The 21,570-nt window shown below is 38.1% G+C and overlaps 3 protein-coding genes and 1 long non-coding RNA gene across 5 annotated transcripts in view; 3 read left to right on the forward strand and 1 right to left on the reverse strand.

Annotated features, from left to right (window-relative positions):
* The window catches only part of idua (alpha-L-iduronidase), a 30,504-nt gene that overhangs the window by 3,651 nt on the left and 5,283 nt on the right, over nucleotides 1-21,570 (reverse strand). The window contains exons 9-15 of one of the 2 annotated variants that reach the window (XR_004656747.1): nucleotides 21,020-21,229; nucleotides 20,793-20,914; nucleotides 20,234-20,359; nucleotides 19,799-19,875; nucleotides 19,486-19,586; nucleotides 19,178-19,356; nucleotides 730-737 (exon numbers count right to left, since the gene is read on the reverse strand). Coding sequence is in view for 1 of the 2 variants with exons in the window: in XM_034872458.1 (XP_034728349.1) it covers nucleotides 19,256-19,356; nucleotides 19,486-19,586; nucleotides 19,799-19,875; nucleotides 20,234-20,359; nucleotides 20,793-20,914; nucleotides 21,020-21,229 (737 nt within the window). In the remaining variant the exon portion in view is untranslated. Of the gene's footprint in view, nucleotides 1-729; nucleotides 738-18,898; nucleotides 19,357-19,485; nucleotides 19,587-19,798; nucleotides 19,876-20,233; nucleotides 20,360-20,792; nucleotides 20,915-21,019; nucleotides 21,230-21,570 lie in introns of those variants that run through there. The other variant, XM_034872458.1, reaches the window with a different exon arrangement.
* On the forward strand, nucleotides 4,056-7,224 carry LOC117945161 (potassium voltage-gated channel subfamily V member 2-like). The gene is made up of 2 exons (XM_034872459.1): nucleotides 4,056-5,511; nucleotides 6,917-7,224. Exons 1-2 carry the CDS (start codon nucleotides 4,177-4,179, stop codon nucleotides 7,169-7,171), a joined length of 1,590 nt encoding a protein of 529 aa, XP_034728350.1. The 5' UTR covers nucleotides 4,056-4,176; the 3' UTR covers nucleotides 7,172-7,224.
* LOC117945165 lies at nucleotides 11,068-13,412 on the forward strand. The gene is made up of 4 exons (XR_004656748.1): nucleotides 11,068-11,322; nucleotides 12,235-12,289; nucleotides 12,773-12,871; nucleotides 13,092-13,412. It is a non-coding gene; the product is annotated as an uncharacterized LOC117945165 (long non-coding RNA).
* LOC117945163 (purpurin-like) lies at nucleotides 16,332-18,488 on the forward strand. The gene is made up of 6 exons (XM_034872463.1): nucleotides 16,332-16,546; nucleotides 16,705-16,819; nucleotides 16,938-17,074; nucleotides 17,192-17,304; nucleotides 17,394-17,606; nucleotides 18,254-18,488. The coding sequence occupies exons 2-6, from the start codon at nucleotides 16,706-16,708 to the stop codon at nucleotides 18,262-18,264; spliced, it is 588 nt and encodes a 195-aa protein (XP_034728354.1). The 5' UTR covers nucleotides 16,332-16,546; nucleotide 16,705; the 3' UTR covers nucleotides 18,265-18,488.

The following is a 21,570-nucleotide window of genomic DNA, read 5'->3' on the forward strand; positions in this document are numbered from 1 at the left end:
TTGCAGTCATTTTTTACATGAAAAAACCGAGGTGCAATTAATAACAGTATTCAGCTCTGACGCACAAGACTCCTGCCTACACATGACAACGGCTTGTTAAAAACAGCTTATCAAAGCTTCAGCTCTTCCGTGGGGTTAGAGTTCATTTAAGAGACAACACAATGAGTACTAACATGGAATATATGATACACATTTAAGTTGACTGACAAAAAGTAACATTTAAAAGCTATTTTAAAATTTGTTTTGAGTTTCCATTTTAAAATGGAATTATTCTTACATCAATTAAAGTCAAAATCCACATAAATATTTATTTATTTATTTTAAATTTTAATGTATAATTTACATAACCTAAATATCAAATTATACAACATACATTTTTCATTATAAATGTCTTAATTGGTTAAAACCATAGTTTCTACAATTATTCCAGTGGCAACCAAATGTGCTGCCTAGCAAGTGTGGGCTATAATATAAATTTGGTTTAGATCATAGCAGATTGAGTTTCTTTGACAATCTAATCTATTCCCTTTTTCATGTGAAAGTATTTTGCATTCACTTGCCTGCAGATCACCCAGCTGTCACAAATTAGAGTGAGTGATGGGACCTTGGCTTTGACTTGTGTATTGCCTACAGCTCAGCTGTTCCAAATAACATTAACGATGACTGTTTTATTCAAGTGCCCCATGCCACTCAGTTCTTCACTTGTATCTGAGATTGCAAGCTTTCTACATCAGCATCTAAATTCAGCTGAGAACAGTCTAAACTCTGAAGCTTCCTTTACTAACTTTATGTTCAGGTTTAGAAAACTAAGTGAACAACATTGTGGTAAATTTAGAAGGACTCTGAAAAATGTAACTAATGATGTGGCGTAGACATGCATTTTACATGTGTTACATAGCAAACACGGCATACAGTGACCTGAGTCATTACACTTCACAACTATTGGCTTTTAGTGTGAAGAGAGTTATCCAACCTCAACAATATTACACTGTACTGTTCCATCACTCAGTAAAAAGACAAAAAGTAAATTGTGACATTTTTACAAATGATTGCGATATCACCATCTGCTGGAAAGATCTTGCTCTCTCGCATTCATCTGTTCATACAACAGATAACTTTTAAATGATTTAAAACAACATGCACATTTACCAAACCTGGAAATGTGACTGAAGAGTACACCCAATATGCATTGTCACAGTGCCACATTTAAACTGTTTACCTTTTTCATAGTATTTACACGTGCTGTCAAACTGAGCTCACAGGTGCAACTCTTATACAGTCGGTAGGTGAATTTATGCTGCAAATGAATTATATCACTATATCAATGTGTCATCTTGGCATTTGAGAAAGCGGGTGTGTATTATTAATGTGTTAACTTACTGCACTCCAGTGAACTCTCTTGAAATATGAGAACGCATTGGTGTATTCATCACTTCAAAAGGGGTTTTGTGTTTTAGGATTGATTGACTAAATCATGCTGGTAGCAAAGTAGCAGTCAAACTGATTGTAAGACCCAACGCGTGCCCATGTTTTCAAGTATAATAGGCTAAAATTCACACAAAACTCATAGTTAGCATGTCATACCTCATTGTACCTGTATGTGGTCAAAAGATGTACATCAAGTGTATAGTGCGACATCGCTGTTGGTGAGTTTGAACTTGCCATTTTAAAAATGGTGACAATGTCTTTAGGAAAATATTTTTAGTTAGTTTTTTTCTAAAGATTGGGGTCATTTTTATTCCACAGGACAGCTTAAGACATGAAAGGGAAAAGAGAAGGGGTATGACATGCAGCAAAGGACCGCAGGTCGGAGTCAAACCTGGAGCCACCACGATGAGGAGTAAACCTCCATTTGTGTGCAACTGCTCCACCAACTGCCCTAACCCGGCCACACAGTGTCTGACACTTTTGAGCAAACCCTGTTTGTGTTTAATCCAATCAGCAAAGGTCAGGCTAAAAAACTCCATTTATCTTGACTATATATATATATATATATATGTATATATATATATATATGTAATAAACCTACATGAGGGTTTATAACCTACATTAACTTTTTACTTAGCAGCTGTGAAGGCACGTCAACTGCTAAATTTGATCTGTAAATCTTGAGGACAATAGTGACAGACAGGAAACCGTAGATCTTGAGAGTAGATGATATTAATCCTATAGAGCTATCTATTGATGCTTTTTTTTCCATCCTGCTTCCTGGACTAGGATAAAGGAGAAAAGGAGAAAAAACTTTTGAATACAAAATTCAATTTTATTCATTTCTTTCTGCATAATAAAAATGTGAATAATACTTAAATGAGCCCACTGAACTGCAGGGGTGGCTGCCATTGTGTAGTAAATGGAAAGCACCAATAGGCAAGGCAGAGTGACTCTTTCTTTTGACCCACTATGTGTAATATTTCATTGCATAAGGAATTATATCATCTCCTATCTAGTTTATTTAATTACAAGCAAGATATGTTATTGGGTTTCATTACAGGGGCTGCTGTTCGGCAAATGTTGCACAGCCTTACTTTAAATTTGGATCTCTGACATGTTGAAAATGAGTAGAGAAAAGTCATAAAGACAGCTGACAATGCAGCAGTGTCAGTAATGGTAACATTTGTACAATGGTAACAACCATTTCTTAAGTTTGATAACATTTCTTCTTCTTTTTAAATTGTTCATTTTACTGTTTGGTCTTATTTTAACAATTCATATTCACATATTATGTGAAGCACTTTGTGACTCTGTCTGGGAAAGGTGCTGTATATTATGTCATAACGTTAGTTAACATTAGCCACCATGAGCTACTGGTCATATCAGACAAAGTGAGAATGTAGCAGAAAATCCTTGAGTGCATAGTGAACTGAGTAATGGTGCATTTTATTGTTAATTAATCCAATTTATCCAGAACATTGTGCTATTTCCTCGTCCAAAAGTTACAGTCTCACTTTAAAAGGCAAATTATTAACCATTAAGCTTGACGAACACAGTCATTCAGAATATCATATCATATATATGTGGCCTATTCTTTCTTTCCCTGTGGCTTTCATGACAAATCCAGTTCACCTCCTGTTCTCTTGACACACTACACTAACAAGACTACTGGTAGTTTAAGTCTGGTAGCTCGATTTAAATGTTTAAATGCTTTAACCACCTGTCTCCTTAATTGTTTTAACTAGTAAGAGGTAGTTGGCACCAGGAAGGTAATACAGGTTAATATACTTAATGGTTCATAATGTTAGCCTTGCAGAATGACATCTGTTAATCAGTAGGACCATAATTCAATACAAGGACTCAGTTGAAAGAGAAGTTGTGTTTCCAATTCAATCTTGTCAAATCACTATCTGTTAGGTAAGATGATGTTTTAATGACATGGCACAGCCTTATTGATCTACAAACAGAGGTCATATATAAAAAACGAAAGGTCATTTTCTAGATTCTGTGGCCTAGACTCTCTTCAACTTCTGAAAAACCCCGCACCTCGTCCAAATCACAAATTAAGCTAATGCTTTGAGCCTTTATCCTCTTTTATGGATCCACCATTCTTCCTTTGTTCCCCTACAGTATTATAATTTTAAAGCTTTGCACAATACCAACAGAAATAATTAGTTGTAAATGTGAATGTGAAAAAGACACTTAACCTCAAAAAAAAAAAAAGTCATTTTTGAAAAGTCATCACAAAGTGTGGTCGTTTTTCACAAAGAATCAAGATACAAATTGGTATTGTCCAATCATAGCCTTCCAATATTACTTCCTCGAGTAATCTGCAGAGACTGCAAAAAGATTAATGAATGACACAGTGTCCATGCATTGATAAATACATTTGAGGAAAACAATACTCTTGTAGTCTTGTCTTTTCTGTGTTCAGATCACCCAAATCAATAGTAAGTACTGTAAGCTCATTTCATAAAATGTTTATCAAATTATATATTGTGAATTCATGATGGTCATTTGTTGAGATATGTCACAGAGCCAACACCATGTCAGCCTGGCAGCTCAACAGGGGATAATGGTATTTAGATGTCCTGTAAGCACACGGATCCTCTCAGTCAGCAACATTAATGGGGCCATGAGGCATCCTGCTCATGTCCCTTATGCTTAGGTACAGTAAAGGGGTATTAGACAGTAATGCTGGCTGATCTGAGCATTCTGTCTGCTGTGTAGTCTGGGGGGAGCACCATGGGGAGCACCAGCAAGGTGGCCAACTTGTTGAACAGGAGACAGAGTCTTTTCCCTAACCACAAAGTTGGGGATTCAGACATTAATCGAAGACCCTCGGAAATTGTCTATCCTCTGGCCAAGAAAAGCTGCGTGAAGACATGGAACTCCATGCAGGAGCTGGGGAGGGACATCTACGACATTTATGCAGAGTACGAAGAAGAACGGGATGACAGTGCTATGTATTGCTCTTCCAAACATGTTTCACTCTCCAAGAAGAACTACACGATCAACATCAATGTAGGGGGTAAGCCTTACCAGATAGCCTACAAGACGGCCGCCAAGTATCCAAAGACCAGAATAGGACGACTGGCCACCTACACGGACCACAACATGAAGCTGGACTTGTGCGATGACTACATTGTGGCCACCAATGAGTATTTCTTTGACAGGGATCCAGATGTCTTCCACAACATCTTCAACTTCTACAGGACCGGTGTTCTGTGGATCAAGGATGAGTTGTGTCCCCGCAACTTCCTGGAGGAGATTAACTACTGGGGCGTGAGGATCAAGAACACCCACCGCTGTTGTCGCATCTCCTTCGAGGAGCGGCAGGACGAGCTGAATGATCAGCTGAAGATCCAGAGGGAGCTGGAGGCAGAGGTGGAGATTGAGGAGAATGAGGAGCTCTTCCATGACATGTTCATGGGCCAGAAGCGCAGGGCTATCTGGAACTTGATGGAGAAGCCATTTTCGTCTGTCAAGGCCAAGCTGATGGCCTTGGCTTCCAGCGTGTTTGTCCTGATCTCCCTAGTGGCAATGACTCTCAACACGGTGGAGGAGATGCAATACAGAACTCCCAAAGGTCAGCTCAGCGGGAAGACATACTGGGAACACGTGGAGTCCATGTGCATCGTCTTCTTCACGATGGAGTTCCTGCTCCGTCTAATGTCTACTCCTGACCTCAAATCCTTCAGCAGGAGTGTGCTCAACGTGGTGGACCTGATTGCCATCCTGCCTCAGCATGTACAGGCCATCTTGGAGTTCTTTGACAATGAGGAGAATTACATGAAGCATGAGGCCGACATGCAGGCGGTAGGGCAGGTGGGAAAGCTGGGCCAGGTGTTGCGGATCATGAGACTGATGCGAATCTTTCGAATCTTGAAACTGGCGCGACACTCCACAGGTCTGCGGGCCTTCGGCTTCACTTTGCGTCAGTGCTACCAGCAAGTAGGCTGCCTCTTCCTTTTCATCGCCATGGGCATCTTCAGCTTCTCGGCCATGGTTTACACTGTGGAGCATGACATGCCGCAGACAAACTTCACCAGCATTCCTCATGCATGGTGGTGGGCAGCTGTAAGTATATCTTTGTCAATTGTAGTGTAAAAAAACAGCAGGACAAGACTCTAAAGTAAGAACACAGAGGAAAGTTCGTGGAGTAGAAGAAATATGGAAAGCACAAAGCCTTAATATTATAAAAGTTAAATAACCCACTTAAGTAACAATGTAACCTATTGATTTATAAGTAAACTGAAGTGCCCTGTCCTCAAATGACTTTAATACTGACAAAATCCCTGAGGCATAATGTTATTAGATTACACTCCAGCACTACCTGGCTTACAAAAAACAATGAGGTCAGCTCTACTGCAAGGTGTGTCACCTCATGCTTTGGTATGTGTGACTCAAGCGGTCAATGGTAACATTCAAACTACCGATTGTATATTTTTACAGTACTGATGTATTAATGCCACCTGGTCAGTTTTATAAAGTGAAATAACCTGGTAAATGTTCTGAATTAAGGTTTATTTGAGTTAACACAAACCTTTTATTCACTGCCTGTGAAGGGAACTGTGAGCACTGATCACTGCTACAGATATCTGTTGTATTCATATAAACAGAAGCTAAAGAATTGTGAACCATTTTGAGTCCTAGGTGAACCTATAGGTCATTTTTCCTGATGTTTCTTAGCAGGATTGTCACTGAAAGTAAGTTAACCCCTCTGAACAGATTTGTACAACACAGTCTTAGGCAAATCTAATGTAATTTTAGGGATAGTCATGAAAATGTGAAGAAGTATTTGCTTCCCCTGATGTGAAACCTTGTTGGTAATTATAAAGTTCAGCAATTGAATATTTTGGAAGTGTGGGTCCTAATAAATGGAATGTGATTATTTGAGTATAAAATTAAACAATTGGCAAACTACAGCTAACTGGTAATTTTTATTTTCATCACTTTGGACCACCAAAAATTCACAAAAAAATAAGGGGGCAATATGGAAGCCTAGAAAATTGTTTCTCAATCCACATGAAAGACTGAAAAACATGTTTCCCAATTGGCAGCATGTGAATCAAATATCATGTAACACATAATCAGCTAAATTTCCTGGGTCTTTCATAGTCTGCACACTCCTAAATCAGAGCACATGAGCTCTGAACTTAGGACTGGTTAATAATCACACAGTGTTCCAGTCTGTTCTGTTAATTGTTTTAAAGTTGTATACTTATTCTTGTTATACTTACCTGTGTCACTAGATTAAGAATATATTATTGGGAATGACCTGGCTCCCAGTTTTAATCTGAGTTTACTGCCTACTTTGTTGTCTAACAAAGGCAAAATGCAGTGGTTTTTACAAAGGTGCAAAATGCCCCAATTGGCCAAAAAGATGAGCAGAGGTCTGCTAACAGGACACTGACTGAACCTGCTGGTAAGGTTTGTGAGTCATGTTTCTCCATCACCACTGACCCTTCTCCCTCCCCCACAGGTCAGCATCTCAACTGTGGGCTACGGTGACATCTACCCAGAGACCATACTGGGTCGTCTCTTCGCTTTCATCTGCATCTCTTTAGGAATCATCCTCAACGGTCTTCCCATATCTATCCTCTTCAACAAGTTCTCAGACTATTACTCTAAACTCAAGTCAAATCAGTACACAGCCTCCACCAAGAATCGAGGGAAGGTGAGATTTTCCAACAGGACAGTGAAAAGCCTCAACCGCTGCTTTTGCCAAGCACACTAATTTCTTTCATTTTTCTGAAGAAATAATATGATTTGGCAGCTTTAGTAGTTAGGAAGACAGTAGGACTGACTGTTTCTGTGAAAATATTTGATTTTTGTATACAGATAACCATATTTTATATAAACTACATTTCTGTCAAAAAAAGAGAAAAACAAAAGATAAAAATAAAAGTATCCACTAGTTTAGCCTCCTGCTATTTAAATATTATATCTCTATGTTATCATTTACAGAAATTACACAAAAAAGAGTTCCTTTTCAGCGGTAAACTCTTCATACCTGTCCATCATTGCAAATTAAATGTCTATGTACAATCATTCTTCAAACCCACAACGAGTATTTTAATTTACAAATTTACTGTATTGAGTATGTCAATTTTGAGAAAACATGTATTCAATGATGCAAAACACATGTACAATATATACATTTGATGTAATTATACTTCTACAAATGTGAATATTTCTCTATATTATCACATGGCTTCAGTGAAGTTGGAACAAGCATCTACTGAATATGCTTAAATTTGATATTATCACCCAATGTTGGAAGATGTTGTTACTTCAAATTAAAATGTAAACTTTTTTTTAATCATGTTTCACATAAAATATTAGTTTCTTTATAATTGCAGCTGCAATGTTTTAAATCTGTATGCTCACACAGGAGATCTGCAGGGGCTTGCGAAGTGTGCTAAACCTTCAGTCACTGATTCTCCTTTACATATGTTTGCAGTTGATTATTAGCCTATAAAGTATGCACTATGATTGACTTGCAATGCATGCAACTAATAGTCACACGATTCAATTTGAAACTATACCGTCTTTGCTTCTTTTCTCATTAGAATGTCTTTGCATGTGCTAAACATGAGTTGACTGCAGCGCCGCCATGCCTTAATGCTAATGACAAGTAAATCATGTAGAGTTACCTTTATTGAACTGAATTAGGTTTGAAACGCCAATTTGCATGCATGAATGAAGATTTTTTGCAATAGTAGCCTACACATAATAATCCACGATGTTCACATTGCACAAAACTAAAATTGCATGTCAAAATGACACATTGTCAATATTTTAAGTGACCCCCCCCCCCAAAATTTCACAAATCACGTTTTCAGGGGAGCCCATGTCATATTAAGGGGAGTCAAGCTTCCCCTAGCTCCCCCGTAGTTTGCACCCTGACTAAATATGAAATGGTAAATTGCCACTTTTCATCACAACACCAACCGCCGTCAGACACCGCCTACCAAGAACCTGGGTCTGTCCGAGGTTTCTTCCTAAAAGGAAGATTTTCCTCCCCACTGACGCACTAATGCTTGCTCTTGGGGGAATTACTGGAATGGTTGGGTCTTTGTATATTAGAGTGTGGTCTAGACCTATTCTATCAGTAAAGTGTCTCAAGATATCTGATGTCATGATTTGATACTATAAAATAAAATTGAATTGAATTGAAGAGGAGGACAGGGCACCGCGGCCGAGTCGAGCCAAGCCGAGTAGAGCTATAACTAGCATTGGGTAAGCACTAATTGACTAAATACTACGCCTACATCTTCATAGCTGTTGACCTGCATTTATCTCTGCTGACCACTTCTATGTGTTCCGGATAACCTTTGCACTTCTTGGTGCACCATCTTGGTTTACTATTACTATTGGTGCTAGAATAGGAAAACAACATACTACAGCATCATTCAGCGTTTTGCAACTGCTCATGATTTAACACAGCTTATACATGGACTGGTGTTTCAAATACACAATATTTTGTCTAGCTAAACCTATTTGTAACAAAAGAAAGGATAACAACTGTCAATGCAGACCAACAACCTGTGCTTGAAATGAACCAGAACTCACCAGTACTCAAAACTGGTACCAGCACTTCTGATTTTTGTCCAAAAGAGTACTCTTACTTCTAACTGTTATTCACAGTATTATTAATCGGCTGATATTTATACCCAAACAGGCTATATCATATTTATAAAGAAAAAAACAAGCATATGCAATGTAAAATCAGACATTGAGCATCCCCATCTAGCTCAATTGGAATGATCCATGTTTTGTAACCACATTTTTAGACACTGCAAGGATTCGAATATGAATATGACAAAAAATTAAAACCACTATATAAAACACAACAATTACAGAAATACATTTAATACTGCCCCTATTTCACAAAATCATTTTATTACAAAGTAAATAAGCATACAATCTTTCAGGCCTTCCAATAACTTACAACAATTCAATAATCCACAACTGACCATTTACATTACAATTCTGTTCCTATGTTTCCGTCTATTCTTTTCTGTATTGGTCAATTAATGATTTCTTTAATCTATTTTTTAATTTGATGATATTATGGCTTTGATGTCATGTTCAGTCCATTCTATAAGGTCACCCCACAAACTGAAACACACATGCTTCGCACAAGAGGTTGTTTGAACATAAATTGTCCTCTTAAATGATAACACCTTTTTTTTGTTTATTAAACATTGCGCATATGTTACATGGTAAATTATTTTCTTTAACTTTAAACATGAACTAAGCAGTTTTAAATGTAACAATGTCCATATATGTCAGCAAATGTAAATTAAAAAAGAGATGATAAGTGTACTCATAATACCCGGTGTGATTTATTATCCTGTTTGCTCTTTTTTTAATGTGCAATTGTTTTGTAAGTTGTAAGTAGAATATATGGCAAAATAAGTGTGCAGTACAACGTATGTAATGTATTTTGGTTCATTATATATCTAGTTTTCTTCAATGTACCAGTACTCCTGGCCATCTCCATGCACAGATATTTAATGTGGGGCTTCCAGCACAGCTTGCTTTTGTCAATGAAATTATCTAGCCTTCTGACAAATAATTTTTTTGAGTATTTTTGATTTAGCAAGGATATTGGTTGTTTTTAGTTATTGTCCATCACAGAGTATTTCATCCCTGTGTACTTTATATCGTTGGCAATTTAGGGCCCACATTAACAAAGAAATAGTTGAATCTTTCAACCACTTCATTCATATTTGTCCACATCTTGTAATTATCCTTGAAGTTTTCAAGATAATTCAATCCTTTTGTAACAATGTTATTATAATTATTTTCTGAAAATCTCTTTTATTAAAATGTTTTTTAATCAGACTATTTTTATTATATAAAGTTGTAAATATGTCTAAGAATAGTTCATACACATAGTGGCATCATTACATGTTATTTTGTTTGGTTTTGTGATGTTGGAAAAAGACTCAAAACTTTACAATGTTTCAATTGAACTCTTCCGTCAATTTCTGTTTATTGGGATTAAGTAGGTCAATGTCCCCACATATGTAGTTAACTTTATGCTTTACCTTATTAAACATTTTTTTCCATTTTTTCTGTGAATATTTCAACACTGGATTTTGGTTTCCTATACACATAACTTAAAATGACATTCTTCTATTTTTCCATACATAATTCAATTGAGATACACTCCATTATCATCAATGACTACTGGCATGTTTTTGACAACCTTGTTAATGAAACCTTTGTCAACAAAAATATATTTCAATATTTATAAATATATCCAAGACACATGCAATTATCATGTCATACAACTGCTGAATTAGGCTAGTAGCACCTTCTTTGAACCAATTCAAACACTGCCGACAAGACAACACATTAAACCAGTGTTAATATGACAATAGCTAGCAATCCATGATACTGTGTGCGACGGCGTCAACAAATACTGATAACGAGATGAATGGCGATCCTTATCCAGGTAAGATTTGGCGAGGCTGTTATAACTTCCTTACTTATAATTTACATAGGCATGCCTGATAAACTGGACAATGGGAGGAATGAAATCCGAGGTGAACAAGTCTGTTTTGGAGCTCCATCAGGCTTCACTGTCCAGTGGATCTTAAATGTTGAGATATCATGGATGATGCCAAATTGTCTCTTGTCTGCATATACTGTATATTGATTAATATTAACGGTCTCTAGGCTGTCCGTCTATAAATTGCCACTGAAATTGATAATTTGGTCCAGAAGGTGGCAGTAGTTCACCAATGTGCATGTCAGCTGCAGTACATTTTCAAAGAAGAAGTGCAGTCCTGTCTTTGGTTGTAAAGTGACCTCTGGTTGTTAGCTTGCTGTAAAACTATGGCGCCTCCAGTTGCAGTGTCGCCTTTGATTAAGGTTTGTGTTGCTTTAACGTTACATATTGTAACACAGGATTACTCGTGGTTTACTGTAAATTACCTTTTGCCCTTGTATTTTGAGTTGCTAACGTTAGCTACCGACAATCACGCTAACCTGTTAGCAAGGAAGCATGCTAGCTTATAGCTAACGTTACTACAACTTCTAACGTTAGCGTTATTTGCATTTGTGCGAATGCATATTTGTTCATTGTTATGTGAAGTGCGACTTGCCTTGCCTTGCTAGCTGAGCTACTCTAGCTAACGTTAAGAACATTGAAACTACGTAGCGCTGGCTTGCTAAATGGTTGTTATAAATAGAAATGCCATTGGATTTAATGGACATTAATCCAATAAAAGGCAGTTTATGAACCGTATCGCATCTTTAGGTGTTTAATTAAGATGTAACTTAATCTGTCGTCCTTGGTATCGCCCACTTCTGTTCATATTTGGTGGTGGTAGACTCCAAACAGGTGGAAACATTTATTTTATTGGAATAATAACAATGGTTGGAATAATAACAATGGTGGTTGATTATATTTTTGCTGAATTAAAGTGTAGGCCCTAACTACTCGGGAAACTTGTTTAATTAAACTCTGTTTGTGTAATTCGTGGCCATGACGAAGGTGTATATCAATTCCTCCAGCACTGTACAGAGTTCAATGGGCCTTACGGAAACAATGTTAGGTAAGGATGTCTAGAACGTCTAAAGCGAAGGCTACTGGGTATTCTGTCATTTCTATTGGTTAGAACCTATGAATGACAAAAAAATCTTCAATACGAAAATGGCAAGTTTAGCAATAACAGTTCAATTTGTAGATATCCCGTCAATTGTATGATTGATTGAGAATTTGCATAAACTTTGTAGGGACTGCACCACTGGCATTCATTTTCATGGTTTTCTCCTTCACAGACGGCAAGGTATTCAGCTTTGATTGCTGGCATCCTCTATGGCAAAAAAAGATATGGTGAGTTATTCTTATTAGCAATGATGCACTTTACTGGAACAGTACACTGAGAAAAACCCACGTAATCTATTAAATATAACAGTAATTTGGACCGAGTAATTTGGAAGTTCAAAAAACGCTAAACATTGTTTTAAGACCTGATCCTCTTACAAAAAAGCATGCTTCGCATTAACTTGGCAAATAAGATTATAAACTCAAGTTACTGGATTAAAGGTCATAAAATGTTAACGTGCCAAATATGATATATCTTTATTCAGTTCCTGCAGCATCTTATTTAAGGAGGATGTATATGCCACCATATTTGCTTGGTGTATCTTAACAAGATGTGCACTCTGTTGCACTCAGTTATTACACACAGTACACACAGGCCTGAATTACACACACATGCTCAGTACCTATACATGCACTTAATGGAGAGATATCAAAGTAACATAAGGTTATAACTATTATTTTTTCTTTAAATAAACCCGCTATTTTCCTCAGAAAACCTGAAGCCAATTGCAGCTGAGGAGAGGAGGATTGAGGAGGAAGAGAAAAAGGTTCGCGAAGAGCAGGAGCGCATCGCCAAGGCGCTTGCAGAAGGTAGCCCGTCCAACCTAAATCCTGCATGTCAAATATTCAGTCCACAGTTTGCACATGCATACAACTGCATGCTGCACGGTTTCTAGGAAGTGGTTTCAATGATAGCAACACCAGTAATAGTTGGTGCTGCATTGCACAATAAAGTGGTAGACCATAAACCATATTTGCTATGTAAAATTTTAAATGTACTAATCCCACTTATTTTACTCATTCCTTACAGCAAGTGAAGATACTATTCTGAAGTAAAGCTGGTGTGCAGTCTGAGGATGTCAATGTGCAATTCCCAACATCTCCTTCCTTTTCCTGGAGTAACAATGGCAAAGGCGGGTCCCAAGCAGTCAACCACTCCCGTGTTGTAGACCCACTCCCTTTTACCTTGTATGATACAACTCTATAGAATGCCAGAGTGACTATAAACTAGTTACATGATCTAAAATAAAAGTTTTTGGACTCCTTATTGTAGCACTGCAAATGCAGCTGCATAAGTAATAATGTTCATGTTTGTAATGAAATGTCATAAATCCAAAAGTACATGACCACTGTAGTCTGTCTTTTTTTTACCTTTTAGTTATAATCAGTGTTTACCTACAGTGACTGTTTAGTACAGGTATGACAGGTTTTATTAAAATAACAATTTAAGTTGTTTTTTTTATATTAAAATTATGCATTTGTTGATCTTGGACCTGCACTCCAATCAAGGAGTAAACCTCCATATGTGGGTTAGACATTAATCTGCCTTTTATTTCTTGATTGTAGAACATGTATGGTCTATAAAATGTTAGAAAACCGTGAAAAATACAACTCCAGGAAAGTCAAAGAAGACTCAGTTACCTGTGAAAACTGAAATGATCAGAAGAATGCTATTTGAAGCAAAGCTCTCAGCTAGAAGCCCCAGCAAAGTCCCAATGCTAAAAAAAGATAAAAGAAATTGTCAGATGACCCCCATGTACTGAATTCAAGCCACAGAACACTGGGAAGACAGGAAACATCGGTGGTGAAAGAATCACGTTATGGGGATGTTTCTCATACTGTGGTGTTAGGCCTATTTATTGCATACCAGGGATCATGGATCACTTTCAATACATCCAAATACTTGAAGGGGTCATGTTGCCTTATGCTGAAGAGGAAATGCCTTTGAAATGTGTCTTTCAACAAGACAATGACCCAAAACACACCAGTAAGTGAGCAAAGCCTTGGTTCCAGATAAACAACATTGATGTTTTGGAATGGCCAGCCCAATCCCCGGACCTCAATCCCATAGAACACGTGTGGAGTCACATCATAAATGCTGTTTCTGAGGTAAAACCCAGTAATGCAGAGGATTTATGGAATGTAGTTCAATCGTCCTGGGCTGGAAAACCTGTTCACAGGTACCAGAAGTTGGATGACTCCATGCAACACAGATGTGAAGTAGTTCTCAGAAAAAATGGTAATGCAACTAAATATTAGTGCAGTGATTCAGCATAGCAAACCCTTGAGACATTTATCAGTTTATACAGTATTTTTTGAGCTTGTAAAGAAAAATGAAAATACTTCTATTTTTTTGAACAGCGTAATATTCCATTTTATTCACTTTATTCAAAGTTATAACACACACTTGATCAATTTTGGTCATGTTTTGATTTGGAATCTAATGTGCAGTGTTCCCAATGCATTGATAATATGGAATAAAAGCTATTCTAAGGATTTTGAGTATTATTCACTTTTTTTAAACACACTGCTATTATTCTGGACACAACTGTACGTTCCAAACTGAACACATATCATTTCCACTGCTGATTAGTGTGATTCAATACAGGTGAAAAATCTGACTTGATAGTTATAGGTAAATAAAACACAACAGTCATGTAATCCAACTATTCCCCCTGCAGTCCCTTTAGGGTCATGTGTTGCTCACAGTGAAATCCATGGTTTATGGCTTGTTGCCCAGATACTTTCAACATTCATCTTCCTGAAGACCAACTAACTGTTAGATTCTGTGGAAATACTTTCCATTCCTCTCTGACAGTCACCTGCTAATGGTCACCTGATATGGCTTGAGTTCAGACTTGTCGAACCTGAGCTGACCTCCAGTTAAGCAAGTGTGCGTCTAAATGTGCCTAGGATCATTTAAACCTAACTTTTGTTTTTAGATTAGAGAGGCAGAGTTCATACTGTTGGTATTAACACCGAGTAATACTGTTACCAGCATGTTGATAACAGCCCAGGGTGTCAAAGAATAGAGGCCTTACCTAACATACTGAGGACAGGTAGTTATTACAATAACAACATTGCCCAGGGCTGACTAAAAGTACAGCTGGACTTACTGGGAAGTACACAACAAAGCAGATTAGAGAATTGAAAAAAAATGAGTAAATAAGAATAGGAAATTTGAAATAATGAAACAAATCTAAATTAATTCTAAAATTAATTGGAAAAAGTACAAGGGTTAAAAAAAAAAAGCCTAAAAAAATGGCTTTAAGAATTGACGGTAAACTTTATGCTGAGAGCATATTGTGAGCAACAACACTAATTAGATTTGTAAATGGACTTGAAGCAGCAAACTATTTCATTATGTGTTACAGCACAATACCCCACTCTGGGGTGTTACAACACCTTGGCATCAGTATTCACATTTGCTGGTGGTGTGCGCACTTGACATTATGCAGCAGCTTATAGATGGAAGCTCTGGCAGCTTTTATGGACAAGATGCAACACGTTACTGCGCAAGTGACAACAGACAGGAACACCTGACATAACGTAACAGGGTATTAGTGCTCAGTGGGCTTTTTTCCAGACTGTTTTATTATGTAATTTGTAAATTATGTAAAATTATAATTGTGAAAATACTGCTTTCACATCCTTTATCTTTAAACTTTGTGGATCTTTTATGTTTTATAGCCAGCAACAATAAAACCATATATATTTGAAGTACCCTTACAATTCAAATAAGCAGAACCAATTATTGTTTGGAAATCTAAAATTAATAAAAGTGAGTGTTTATTTTTGTCACAAATTATCAAAGCCATTAGAAAAGTACCAAAAATAAAAATAAAAACGAACAGGAAAAACTTAACTGCCCAGTAAGGAATGTTACGGTTTGTTTTTAAGAATAGTATCCCAGTATAGACTTGGTAACATTTTATCTGGAGATGGAAAAAAAAAGAAAAGAAAGAAGATGGCTGTTTTAATCTTTTTAAGAACGGAAAAACAAACTCTAATTAAAAATAAAATCATCTTCTCATTTTCTTTTATTTAATCTGTATCACCCTGTCACATTACTTTCTCAGCAAATTTTCATATTTGCACTAGGTTGCAATGGACATTATGACATAAAGTAAAAACGTTTGTCTGCACATGTAAACACATTGGCCATGAACGTGTGACTTGGTGTTCAGGACACCACTTTGTCCTGGGGCTTTTGCGGTTATGTATCCCATTATAGAGCCCTGCAAACAATTACATAAAGCCAACACACTGCTGAATGTGAGGGTTTATCAGCTTACAGCGGGGGATTTCGTTAACTGGATTAGTGGTAGATTTAAACTCTGCATTTAGGTTCAAGAAGTGAAAATAATCAGCGAGCCCGTCTGCACATCAGGTATATAAGGGTTCACACGGCGTCTTCTCACCACAGCTCCAACACCGCAACAGCTCTACATTGGTAACTTTGTGCGACCACATCCTACACTTAAGGTAAGCAGATGCTTTTTGTAGAGAGCAAGTGATCTTTTTACAAACTAAATATGGAGTTTATCCTTTAGCCAGATACAAGCTGCTCTAAAGTAACAAAGAACTGGAAATAAAGATCATACTAGTATGCCAATTAACATGCTTGACCTTGTTTTGCTTAGAATGGACTTCCAAATCGTTGCCCTGGTGATGTTGTTCCTGGCCTGCGTGGAGCAGAGCCTGGCCTCATGCGTTGTGGACAGCTTCACAGTAAAAGAAGACTTTGACCCCAAAAGAGTGAGTACAAATATATTTTTAAGTATAGCCTATATTTTTGGTTTTAGTTCATGTGCATGTCCATATTCCACGGATAAAATGCCTATTCAAATAACCTTTATTATTTCCCCCCCGAAAGTATGCAGGAAAGTGGTACGCTCTGCAGAAGAAGGATCCTGAGGGTTTGTTCCTGCAGGACAACATCTCTGCTGAATACACTGTTGAAGACGATGGTTCCATGGTTGCCTCTTCCAAGGGCAGAGTCACTCTCTTTGGGTGGGTGTTGCTCATTTTTAGTTTATTAAGTGGCAATCTATAAGCAGTCGTTATATTTGAGACAGGCTACATTCCTGTTTGCAAATGCAACAGTTTTTTTCTCCCCTTGTGATCCAGGTTCTGGGTCGTGTGCGCCGACATGGCTGCTCAGTACTCTGTGCCCGACCCCGGCACCCCCGGCAAGATGTTCATGAACTACCAGGGACTGGCCAGCTACCTGTCCAGCGGCGGCAAGTCTCCTCAGTTGTATGCACACATTCTCTTGGCCTCTCTCGGTCTAACACAGCTGGGACTAACTTTTTGCTCCCCGCTCTTTCAGGTGACAACTACTGGGTCATTGACACGGATTATGACAACTATGCCATCACCTATGCCTGCCGCACCCTGAAAGAGGATGGAAGCTGCGATGACGGATACTCCCTGGTCTTCGCCCGCAACCCCCGCGGCCTCCCCCCTGCCATCCAGAGAGTCGTCCGCCAGAAACAGGAGGAAGTCTGCATGGCCGGAGAGTTCCAGCCAGTGCTACAGTCTGGTATGTACTCAGTCTTTTACATTCAGCTCACATGGACAGACAAACAGAGAAACCACACACCTTGACTTGCATTCAAAGGATTAAGTTGATACTGTGATGCCAAAACTTTTAACATTAAGGGTAAACTAGTCTTTATCCTTAGCGTTCCACTCATGGGATTGCTACGGTGCTGCACAAAATTTCGCCAGATACATACATTTTCCGTTTCCTTTGACTTTCTTTGCGTTTGAATTTTAAATTTGGTGAATTTATGAGGACTTTGGGTAACTCCTCCTCAGATCTCTGCATGGTAAAATGACACACGTAGCTAGACTATCTGTCCAATCTGAGTTTTCTGTTGCACGACTATTTTGCCGCGGCTCTGTGCGGAGTTAAACACCACCTATGACGATTCTGACTGTTTTAGAAAAAAGCCGTTAAACCAGAGCACGCTTTCCTCCCATCCCCGATTGCTATGAATGCACGCTTTGTAGGAGGGTCTGGCAAAGCGTGACAAAGAGTAAACAAAGAAGTACTATTTGCAACAATTGGATTGCCCTTTATAGTACTTTTCAAAATACATTTATATTTAACTTTAACTATTTCAAGCTCTGTGTTACATTTGACACACTAACCTAACACTTGATTCTATTGTCTATGTTTAACAGGAGCCTGCTAAACTGGCCCTAGGCTAAGGTTTGCTGACTGGATCATCCGCCAAAAGTGAAGACACAGCTCTCCTCAAAGACGCAAATGAGAGAATATTAATGCTATCAGATTCAACGCCCTGAAAAAAAGAATTTCATTGAACCTACCAAGATGAAAATATATTTCCCATACACTATTACCTGTTGAGTGAATGTGATCATTTTCCTTCTGTATTAGTTACAATATATTTTGTAAAGAAACTTCCCGTTGTCATGTTTTTGTAAAAACGACCGTGTAAGAAACCTAGATTGGTGGTCCAAATCTTATTTATCTAGTGCCCAAACACAATTATATATAAAAAAAAAGACATACAGGTTTACAAATTGTCCTAATGGATTTATTACACAGCTGGGAACATTCTATATTTTCTTATTGTCAACCAATATCCAACAAAAAGACCAAAATCAACATGGAATTTGTCCAAACTGCCTGTGTATCCAAAACCTGATATATGTTATTTCCGGAGCCTTAGAGCTCTATTGCTCAACATGATATAAAAACTAAAGCACCAAATGGGTATTAATCCACTGCTTTTAATCCAAAATTATAATTACACGTTACTAGTTGAACATTTTTTCACCAAGACTGGATGTGTTATGTCCCTGTGTCCCTTTATCCACCCCCTTTTGCAATGAATCAACAACTGCTTAAGAAATGAATGTATTTGAGCTGATAATGTTTGCGGATAATTATTAGTCTTTGGTCACTTTTATCTAACAAGATCAGAGTTTACAATTACAAACATTTCTATACACTATTAAAAATGTGATGCCTGTATTTCTGTGAAACAGACCATGAGCATATATAATAAATGGTACAATGCGATTTGCCAGATGGCACAGCACTTGTATTGCATACAAGTGCTATACAAGTCATTTCTATACATTCATTTCTATACATGTATTTACATAGAACAAAACCATCAGAAACATAATTAGAATGCTACCAGACTTGCCCGTGGTCTAGTGCTCCTCTGAGTAGCTCTCTGGCAGCGAGTACGGACCAGGCCTTCCCCAGTAGTCCACAGCTCGGACTCTGTACAGACCGCCAGCCTTCCCATCTACTAAAGAACACAACATGGTACATTGTATTACATTGTATTTTTTCTTTGGCTGGATGTGACAACAGCAAAATATAGTTTGAAAGGTGAAGAAAATTCAGATTCTTATAATCATTTACTGGGAATTCTTACCAGGTGAATAAACATAAGAAGTAAAAATGGTGTCTTGAGTGTTAATTCTGCTGAATTCCTTGTGGTCTGTAGAAAACTCCACTTCAAATGTCTTAATGCATCTGCAAATAAAAGTATATATAAAAGTATATTCAAAAGCATGAATGAGTGTTTCTTGTGCCTGGTGTATGCATATAACATATTTACTGCATTTCAACAGTCATAAAGAGATGAAATCTACTGTACTGCTGCAGTCAATACAAGTAGTTTGGGATAAGACATGTTTCTGTCATCAAACAAATGCAAAAATAAAGAAATAACCATGTGCACCTACTTAGAATCGATACAGTGGTCTGACCAGACGACCAGGACTTGGCCTTTGGTGATCCTGATGAAGTGTAATCCATTGACCTAATCAAAAGTCAAATACAGGTAAGAGTTCATCTCTTTTGAATTTTGCAGCTCAGCCCCATATATTATTCATCAAGCATTCAACATAACACAGGTTTTGAGGGTTAAGTTATGTCTTCATTCTTAAATCATAAATCCCTTTCTCACTTTGCAACTGGAGAAAATCTTCCTTGACTTACTTGCATTGACAGAGAAACAAATGCTCACCTGTGCAGTGTGACAAATACAAACACAGATGCAGGACAAGGTGGTATTCAACTGATGTACCAATAAATAACATTCATGAGAAGCTTTAAGGTGGACTATGACAATCACATATATTCTGACCTGACATTGTTGCATTGTGTTGGGTACGAACCTGGTCTGGGACGGCTTTGGGCCGGGCACAAACATGGATGAGGAGGACAGAGGGCACGGACAGTTTAGCTTTCAGAGTCAGAGTGTCTGCTGCAGGAACTTCCCAGGGTCCATCAACATGAGGGTCCTGACACAATGGCACATCATCAGTGGGTCAAAGCAAGTCTCAAAGCACTTTACAGAGAAAGGAAAAAGTCCCAAAAGATCAAAGCAATCAGAGCTGCCTTAATGTCGACAGCGCTGGTAACTGGCAATAAAATTCAACATGTTAATTGAAGCTGCACTGAACAAGATCATCATCCATGAATACACCTCGTCCCAAAAGTAAGATATACTTTCACACTATTTAATGTGTAAAATAGTTACCGTTTAAAAACGTCCAATGTTTATTGTGTTACAAATTAAATGATACTTATTTTCTAATTCCAAATGGAGTTACAGAAGCTAAAAGCTGCATATACAATATTGTGAAATGACAACTTGATGTACTAAATAAATAACGTACATTGCAAAATAACATGATATTATTTTTTATATTATAATTCAGCCCTGCTGTTTACCTGCACACTCCTGAGGCGTCTGAACTGTTCTGCTGTGGGGTAGTCGGGGCTGCCCATGCTCTGCCACAGCTGGTACGGGTTGGTCACATTGTTGTCAATATAATATGTGACATACACAAGATCTGGATTGCAAACAGACAGATAGCAGGCAGGACTGAACTGAACCATTCACGGTTGGATCTGGTCATATTTTTCTTAAAACGTAACCTTCTTTCATCATTATTTACCTTTCTGCGCAGACAGTCCTTTTAGTGAGACGGTGACATCATCAGGGTTAGTGGAGGTGCTGTTGTCGTCACTGTTGTAGAGCAATACGGCTGCCTGCCAGCCATCTGAGCCGCCCACTGTTACGGGCTTGTGGCTACTGGCGAGAACTCCCACCGTGCTGTTGACAGTTCCTGCGGAGCTCAAAACATGAGCCAGGACCTGCGTCTCTCCTTAAAGGGGAAATCACATACAGCAGAGGCAACAGGGTCCATTAAAATAGAACAGGGACAGATGAGACAGCAACATCATGGAGCCCTGAGCTTTGCTTGTACAAGGGGCTGCTTCAGAAAACACAAACACACACACACAAATCCATCATAATTCAATCATACATTTCCACGGAGGCACAGGGTTCGATCTTATAATTTAATAATTTTTTACACTCTTTTTTGTTAGTAATCACTACACACAGGCCCGACATCCACTATTCATGCACAAATGGAGAGATGTCAGAGTGAGTGGGCTGCCAGTGCTGGACCAGCGCCCTGAGCGGTTTGGGGGGGGGGGGGGG

This window comes from Etheostoma cragini, chromosome 5, assembly GCF_013103735.1.
Source record: "Etheostoma cragini isolate CJK2018 chromosome 5, CSU_Ecrag_1.0, whole genome shotgun sequence".
Lineage (NCBI taxonomy): Eukaryota > Metazoa > Chordata > Actinopteri > Perciformes > Percidae > Etheostoma > Etheostoma cragini.